At 45.2% G+C, this 9,328-nt stretch overlaps 1 protein-coding gene across 1 annotated transcript in view; it reads right to left on the reverse strand.

Moving 5' to 3' along the window:
- NOX4 (NADPH oxidase 4) overlaps positions 1 to 9,328 on the reverse strand; it is a 148,219-nt gene that overhangs the window by 99,274 nt on the left and 39,617 nt on the right. The window contains exons 9-10 of the mRNA XM_024215249.2: positions 5,553 to 5,717; positions 5,337 to 5,399 (exon numbers count right to left, since the gene is read on the reverse strand). Of these exons, the coding sequence (XP_024071017.2) occupies positions 5,337 to 5,399; positions 5,553 to 5,717 (228 nt within the window). The remainder of the gene's footprint in view (positions 1 to 5,336; positions 5,400 to 5,552; positions 5,718 to 9,328) is intronic.

Here is a 9,328-nt window from a genome sequence, read left to right on the forward strand (position 1 = left end):
AGCAAAACCAAGGACTGAATGCGCCATGGAATCTCTTCCATCAGAGGTGGTGCTTCCAGGCTATGAATGAGGCACATTGGCATGATATTTTTGAAGAGCTTTCTCTATTTCTGTATGTGCTGGAACAGAGGACGTCAGTCTGCAAGGTCATCAATACAGGACTAAAGTCACACCAAAACAACTGAAAGGAATAGCCCCTCTTTGTGAAATACAGTGTTGAATTCTAATTAGAGATGGGAGCACCACTAAAAGGTAGAGGGGATCCAAGGAGCCCTAAATTTTTGGAAAGTTCTGCCCTGATCCAAACCTTGTGACTGGCTCACACCTCTATAATAGCCTGAATCAAAACCTCAGATCTGAACCACTCCAACCTTTAGCTCAGATCCACAACTGAAATTTGGTTTTCAGCGACTGATCCTGGTGCAGGATAAAGCTTAACACAGTCAACACTCCATGTGAAGACATACCCAAATGATGCACATATTTTTAGTCCTGTAAAAATAAGCTACATCGCACCTCCACAAGAAAGTCAACATAATTAAATTAGCACAGCTACCCCATACAATATACTTAATGATATTTAGGGTAGATGCAAGTTTATTTATTAGCCAAGCTACATACTGTAGCTTGTAAAAGACTGTGGCTTGCTTTGATTCTTTAGTGGGTTTAACTGAGACCACATGAAAGGACCCTGTATCTTCTACAGCTCTTTACATTTGCAAAATGTAAGGCTGTATGCCTCAAGGCATAGAGCCAAGCACCACGTGCCAACACAAGAAGTGATGCCAATGTATTACATAAAAAGCTACTTCTCTTCTAATATTGCAATGAATATTTTAAATAGGAATCCCTCTTCTGAAGTCATTCACTGGTAAAAAGGAAACATGTGCAACCATAAATTACTAGTATTGTGGTTTCATGCTGTTAGCAAATAATCATCTTTGTGGTTAAGCATCTATAAAATGAGGAAATTCAATACCCCTGAGTGGAAGATCTAGAACTGAGACTGAAAGAAACAAAAGACAAAGATTTCTACAAAACTCTCCATATAAACTATTGGCCCTGATTCTCCTCTCACTCGCGTAGTTAAAATCAAAAGCAACTTTGCTGACAACAGTGGAGTTGAATCATTTTAAAACTGGTGTAAATGAGAGGATCAGCCCCATAAATGTGTTTTTTTTTTTTTTTTTTGGAAGGGGGAAAGAAAGGGGAGGAGAATTTTGATCCGATGGTACCAAAAAGAGTGAAAGCAATGCTTTGGAAATCTAAACTGAACTTTTACAGGACCAGCACTATTGTGTTGGAAACAAACATAACTGTTGATGTTTGCTATTACTAAAGAGCCTTAAGAGATGGCTCCAGGCGTTAAGCATTAAACTGCATGACAGAATGCATAAATTCCACCCTCCCAATCACAGAGAAACCGCTGAGCAATTAACACATGTAGAGAGATGTCCTGGGGACTAAAGGCACGATTTCCAGATGTGACTACTGATTTGGGGTGCCTCAATTCTGAGATTCCCAACTTGCGACACCGTAAATGGGACTGATTTTCATAGTATTCTGAGCATCAGCCCTCTGAAAATCAGGTCCCTTTAAGGAATTTTAAATTGGGCACCCTAAAATGGAGGCATCCAGAAATCACTAGCCCCTTTTGAAAATCTTGGCCAAAAATATATATTTACACAGAAATATAGGACACACGAGATTAATCTGTGTAACACAGAGAGAGAAACATCTCATATCCTAATTAAAAGTAAGTGATATACAATTTTTTTTTAAATATCCTTGCCAACAAAAAAAAGTAAAATGCCTTGAACATTTTTGTTACCTTGTTAGGTAACCCCCCTATTAAAGTGCATAATAAGCCTGTCGCCCTGATCCAAAGCCCCTTGCAGTAAGTGGAAAGATTCCCATTGATCTCAATGAGCTCTGGACAAGGCCCTGTGGGAGTTCAGAAGCCTTGGCACACAGGCTGCAATAAAGGAAAGAATCCATGTTTATTTTGTTTTACTCCACCAGGGTTTTGTTTTGAAAAGTGATAGGAAATACTCATCTAAAGTAAGGAAATTGGGCACACAAGGGTCCAAGTAGAAGAGTTTTTGAATGCCACACCAAACAGCACTTTGGGAGTGACTGTTCGATGCTCTGAAAGAGACCTAGGGAAATAAATATTCTTAAATCTGCTTAATAGAGAGCATATTGACAAAAGTTGTACAAAGGTAGCTGAGAGGCAATTGGGAGGGTGATGTACCCTATTCAAGGATGGTGCAACGTCTATTCTATGGTGAGCTACCTGGGAGCCCCCAAAAGAATTTGCTGAGCTGACCAGCAGGATTCCTTTAGGGGACTGCAGAAGCTGTGCAGCCTCTTTCCCACTCCTCTGGAAACTTGAAATTTTGAGCAAGACAAAATGAAAGAACGGATAAAAATAAATGGAATTTTCATATTAGCAAAGAAAAATGTGTTTTCAAGTAGCAAAACGTTTCAGTCATTGAAGCAGGCTGGAGGAAGAGCCACAGGATCAATGACTGCATGGATCCAGTGATTTCAACAGGGTGCACAAGTGGCACTGAAACCTTTGACTGCCGATCCAGCTTAGAGGGTAAAATAGCAGCCACAGTAGAGGTAGGCAGGAGAGCAGCTCTGAGCCCTAGGTAGTGACATGGATTTTGCCTCTCCAAATCCATGTACGAGTTTCACGCCTTACCCCTTCCACTGGGGGGGACGGGGAGGGAGAGGACTATTAAATTGCACAAATTACTCCACCTCTTTACAAAATGCCGTCTTATTTACCTCGCTTGGCTGAGATTTAGTATACACAGAGACAGGTTGGAGTTCTGCTAGAGGCTTCAATGGGAGCAGGTATTGGGCTTCCACCCCAGCCTTACTTAATACCAGGCACTAATCCAAGCAGCAACATATTAAATCTTTTTTGTTTGTTTTTTAAAGAGGGACCAATAAAGATGCATAGCCCTCCTTCTGTGCCTATACTCCCCTTCCCTCCAGCCTTTGTCTAATGGCATTGCTTGCTGCATTATGTCCAATACTGACATTGTAAGCTCCCAGGTCTACCACTTTTACTTGTCTATTAAGCACCATGCACACTATAAAATAACAACAAGAAGAGATTATTATTATGTAAAAGAATAAGAAAAGTTGGCAAAACTCACACTGAAATCATTAATGCTTGGTACCTATAAGTAGGTCAGACAGGAGCAGGGGAAAAAATACCGAGTCAAGATATTGCCTACATACCCTTAAGCCTCGTCCCATGTCTAGCATTATACTGCAGTGAAAAAAAGCTTTCTAAGCAAAGAAGCAGCCCAAGGCAGAATGACCTAGAAAGACATCTGGAAACTACTGTCCCCTGCCTAAGCTGGACAGAGAAGACTATTATAAGTCTAGATGTTTCAAGTCCTTGCTATGCAATAAACCATCCAGTAATAGCATCTACTCTAGTGTAATTAAAGTGTTACTGAAATACATTTGGGGCAATAAAAATCAGAGCTAATGTCAAAATAGCAATTTAATATGAAGGAATATTTAAAGCAGTATATACTATGGTACATAAGAACGGCTACACTGGGTCAGACCAATGGACCATCTAGCCCAGTGTCCAGTCTTCTGACAGGGGCCAGTGCCACATGATTCCAAGCGAATGAACAGAACAGGGCAATTATCGAGTGATCCATCCCCTCTCATCCAGTCCCAACATCTGACAGTTACAGGCTTAGGGACTCCCAGCACATGGGATTGCATCCCTGACCATCTTGGCTAATAGACATTGATGGCCCTAGCCTATAGGCTGTTAATATCACCCTACTTTAGTATAGAATGCATTGTACATAAGAGAAAGTTACTTTACCATCTCTTCTGCTACAGATCTAAACTAATCTATCAACTAGATATTTGTACTCAGCTGAAAATACATAACACCGTATTCAAATATAAATGAATTATTTACATTGACTGAGGCTAGGTCTACACTACAGCGGGGGGTCGACCTAAGATACGCAACTTCAGCTACGTGAATAGCGTAGCTGAAGTGGCGTATTTTAGGTCGACTTACCTGGCTGTGAGGACGGCGGCAAGTCGACCACTGCCGCGCCGCCGTCGACTCCGCTACCGCCTCTTGCCGCGGTGGATTTCTGGAGTCGACGGTAGAGCCATCAGGGATCGATTTTATCGCGTCTTCACTAGACGCGGTAAGTCGATCCCCGATAGACCGATTGCTACCCACCGGATCGGCGGGTAGTGAAGACGTGCCCTGAGAAACTATATCTGTCTCACCCAATCTTGAGATTTGCTTCTTGCAATGGATGCCATCACTGTAATAGACTTTTCCAAATAGCAGGCCACATCCTCAACTAGTCCAATCAACTTGATGTCAATGAACTTATGTCAGTTTATGCCACTGAGCCCACTTCTGCAGTCTTTCCTCTGGCAAAATTCCCATAGGAGTCAATTCAAAGATTTGCCAGAGTAAAATCTGCAGGATCTGGTCAAGTGTCCTTAATTATAATGGTCGATTCCATGCTAGCTGCCGTTGTTATTCTGGAACCTGACATCACACTGGCCATAAAAGATTGTTCCACAGTGTGGGCTAATTTAATAAGAACTAGCATTTATATAGTGCTTTGCATCTTGCAGGCACTGTGCAAATATTACTAATGAATCCTATTAGTTTTTATTTCTGTCAACTTCAATACAGGGAGAACAATCAAAAGATATTTAATATTTAAATGAAATGGGTCTGATTCTGGTCTTTTCACACTTACAACGGGGTAAATCAGTCATAATAAGAAGACGAAATAGGCCCATACTCTCCAACTGTTCCATCTCACTGGTTCTACATCACTGGTAAACTTCACAACAAATCACAAACATAGTAGAAGACTGAAAAAAGAACTTACTTATGGACTAAACTAAAAGAAACTGACGCAATGTCTTTGTTTAAGTTTATTTCACCAAACAGACAAAATGAAAGTTTGTGTCTAATTCCACATAAAGATTTTCAGTGCTATTTTGTTTATATTTGAATGAGCAAAATAGAATGGATTTTTTATTATTATTATTATTATTTTCCACTAATGGAAGTTAGAAAATAGGTTCCTATTATCATTTTCTCAACAGTAGACAAAATTAAATACACATAAAGTGCTGAGAGACATAACAATCACATCACTTTATATTCACAGGTAGCCTCTTACGTGAACCAGAAGCTCTTATTCAAGGAATTTTCACTGTGAATGAGAGAGAACACTCACTCACCAAAACTAAATAAATAGGAAACTACTTAAAATGCAATAACTCAAAATAAATGGATTTCTTACCATTGTGAGCGTAAATGGATGGCTTTCTAATGCTGACACTCTTGGACAGTGTAGAATAATGTACTGAAATAAATCACCCAGAGAAAAACGAATGGTAAAAAAGATATGTTCAAAACGTTCGGTCATAGCTGCTACTAACAATACCCCAAAGTTAAAAGCATCCCTCAACCCTTGTATAAGAGAAGCTGTAGTTTTATGTGCTGTGAGTCAACTCACCTGACCAGGCCTTGCTTTAAAGTTTTCTTTCCTCATTCGTAGTTCAAGGACATTAGAGGGATGGCTTATCACTGAAGTTATCGTGACTGGTTTATAACTGCGGATATAGCGGTAGAGTCTTTCTGCACAATATAAGCACAAAGGTCCAGAAATCCAAAGCCAAGTCTGCAGAAGAAAAACAAAAATATTACTCCAAGGAATATTTTTCTTTTTTGATTTCAAAATAACATGACTCCTTACACAGCCTAGTTCTACCATCCTTATGTTGACTAATGTCTTAGGCATCTGAAATACAGGCACTACACATATAACTACAGGCTGCAGTGAAAGGCCGGCTGTGTCCACACGTGCCACTGCCGTGTGTAGATCAAAATATGGGGATTAGACTAGATAACCCTCGCGTTTTACCTTATGGTTCTGTGATTCTCCATGTCACGTGAAAGGCTCCAATGAGGCAGTAAGACACTACACTGTTAAAAATAGCAGGGTAGTCACGGGAGGCACTGCTTGGGCATGTAGAGAGCCATGTAGAGTATATACCCTGGGGGTTCAGGCAGGTCGGGCACTCTACACTACTCTACTCGCCTCAGCATGCTAGCTGAGCATGCAATGTCTGTACTCTGACATGCCGCCATAAATGTAGACATTGCTTTACTTTGCAAGTAGTCCCAATGGAGGAGAAGGAGGTGACTGCCCTAAACACTAAGCTACAGAGTCATTCTAAATCTTTCTCTGGCCCAATTAATATTGAATTATTCAGTTCTTTAATTAAAGTGGAACAACTTCAGTAGGAGAGATTCTCACATCAGCATGTTCCATAGCCCAGCAGTTAGAGCACTCGTCTGAGAAGTGCTAGAGCCCTGTTCAAATCCCTTCTCCTCATCAGGCAGAGGGGAGCTTGAATCACAGGTTTCTCACATCCCAGGCGAATACCCTTACCACTAAATTCAAAGTTATAAAGGAAGTTCTCCTTCCCTTCTTCACCCCAGCTGTTTTGTATGGACTTGCCTCTGAGCTCAGCGATTGAACTGGGCCTGGCACACAACATAGGTGTTCATCTGCATACCTTCTCTGGTTTGTGAATTGCTCTGGGGCTTAGGCAGGAGATAGGCACCCGGACATCTAGAGGGAGGCAGCAGTACGTGTGCCCAGAGGCAGAAACACAGATGCTGAGGGAACTTTTACAGCAAAAAACGTAGCCACCGAGTGAATTTAGGTGCCTACGGTGTTCAGCAGGAGTTTCGTGGATTGAAGTGGAGCACAAACTGGGACTTAGGTGCCTACATCTTGGGTTTAGGTATCTAAGTAATTTTGTGAATCTTACCCTCACAGTCTAAATAGACAAAGGGTGGGAGATAGGAAGCATTCTTAGTCCCAGTTTACAGATGGGATTTGGCCACAGGGAGATTAAGTGACTTGCCCACGGTCACACAGTGTGTGCCTACACAGTCTGCGGCAGCCAGCCTCCCAGCCTGGTTCAACAGACTTGGGCTAGCGGGGCTCACGGTGCTGCCCTAAAAATAGCTGTGTAGACATTGTGGCTCAGACTGGAACTCGGGATGTGAAGCTGGGGGGCGGAGGGGGCTTCAGAGCTCAAGCTCCAGCCCACACCACAACTTCAAAGTGCCATCTATACAGCTATTTTTAAAATGGTAGCACGAACCCCACAAGCCCCAGGCTGTCAACCTGGGCTGGGGGGCTTGGTGCCGCTACCTGTGTAGACATCCCTTAGGGAGCCCTTGGCAGAGGTATGGACTAAATCCAGCTCTGCTGTGTACCAGTCAGGGCCTAAGCTACACGTCCACCCTTCCTCTCTGATTTTCACACTCAAAATACCAGCATTTCTCACAAGTTGCAGAGCTTGTATGGTCCACAGGCATCTACAGCCTTAGCAAGTCTAATAGCTCACAGAGCTTAGAAATGCAGCAGACTTCTTTAGCCCTAGTAGCTCTCACAGCATAAGGCACTTCTAAGTCCAGCCAGCTTCCCCTGGCTACACAGATAATAATGTCACCTGGCGCCAAATATAATACACAGATTATAATTATATTAACTCATCTCCCAGAGCGGACTCTGTTTGGATGCCCTGAAGGACACATGGAGCAGAGACAGGGTGATACAAGTAAACCTGGTGCATCAGATTCATTTCCATTTGAATATTAGCGCGCCGACTGAAAGAATTGAAAAGAGTTCACCAGACATATTGGCCTGGAGGCACACGGACCCATTCTAAAGCAGCATTTCCCAGTGTGTCTCCTTACACCTGCATGGAGTCCCCTTGACTTCAGGGGTGAAGCTTTTTGCAAGACCAGGGACTATGCCTGCTCTGCAAGAACTGGGCAGCAAACAATATAAAGGATCCTTAACAAATACTGGAGATGTGGCCAGCCTTAAGATGCTTTCCAATGCTGCTTCTGCCTCTATCACATTTCCAGGCTCCCGCTGCTCTCTCTGTCTTCCAGGCATCACCATCTTCCAGCTAGACTACTGCAGCCTCCTCCTCTACAGCCTGCCTGGCACCCACCTCCCCCACCTCTGCACTCAGGTTCTTTTCAAACACTGCAGCTAAAATAATCTCTCCTGGCCCATCATTCTGAACACGTCACCCCCCTCCCCGAACCCTTCCAATAGCTCCCTGTTCTCCACTGCATCCAATCCAAGCTTATTGTAATCACCTTTAGGACTTTTCCCACCTCTCCCATTTCCACTTTCACTCATGTATCTCATCCCATCTCCCCCTCCACTCTGCCTACAATACCAGCCTCAATCACTCCTTTGCCTTCTTCTCCAAAAGGACCATTTCATAGATTCCAAGGCCAGAAGGGACCACTGTGATCATCTAATTTCACCTCCTGCAGGGCCGGCTTTAGGCCAATTCAACCAATTCCCCTGAATCGGGCCCCGCGCCCAAGCCCCGGTACGGCGTACCGGCAAGAGCCGGTGCGCCGTACCGGGGTGGCCCGACTTCCCCAGGGGGCAATTTAAAGGGCCCAGGCCCTTTAAATTGCCACCAGAGCCCCACTGCTGGAGCCCTGGGGTAGGGCTGCGGGGCTCTGAGGGCTATTTAAAAAGTCCGGGGCTCCCGCTGCCTCTACCGCCCCGGCCCTTTAAATAGCCGCCGGAGCCCCACTGCTTCCCCAGGGCTCCCGCGGCTATTTAAAGGGCCGGGGCAGTAGAAGGAGGGGAGCCCCGGGCCCTTTAAATAGCCCCCAGAGCCCTGGGATAGTGGGAGACTTGGGGGCTATTTAATGGGCTGGGGCTCCAGCTGCCTCTGCTGCATCCCCTGCCTGCACCAGCCCCACACCCCCTGCCCTGCCCACAGCCAGCCCCTGTCTCCAGCCAGCCCTGCACCCCCTGCCCGCAGCCAGCCCCTGCTGCACCCCCCGCCCTGCCTCCAGCCCTGCACCCCCTGCCCTGCCCGCACCAGTCCCACCCCCCCTGCCCTGCCCACAGCCAGCCCCTGCCACACCCCCTGCCCACAGCCAACCCCTGCCGCACCCTCTGCCCTATATCCTGCCAACCCCTGCCGCACCCCCCTGCGGCCCTGCCCGAAGCCAGCCAGCCTCTCACACACCCCTGCCCGCACCAGCCCTGCACCCCCTGCCCTGTCTCCAGCCAACCCCTGCCACACTCCCCTGCCTGAAGCCAGCCAGTCCCACACTCCTCTGTCTCTAGCCCTGCCAACCCCTGCCACCAGGGCCGGCTCTTGGTTTTTTGCCGCCCCAAGCAAAAACATTTTTGGCTACCCCCAACCCCAGCCCTGGGCTCTCACCACC

This window comes from Terrapene carolina, unplaced genomic scaffold, assembly GCF_002925995.2.
Source record: "Terrapene carolina triunguis isolate 2854851 unplaced genomic scaffold, T_m_triunguis-2.0 Scaffold97, whole genome shotgun sequence".
NCBI classification, from domain to species: domain Eukaryota; kingdom Metazoa; phylum Chordata; order Testudines; family Emydidae; genus Terrapene; species Terrapene triunguis.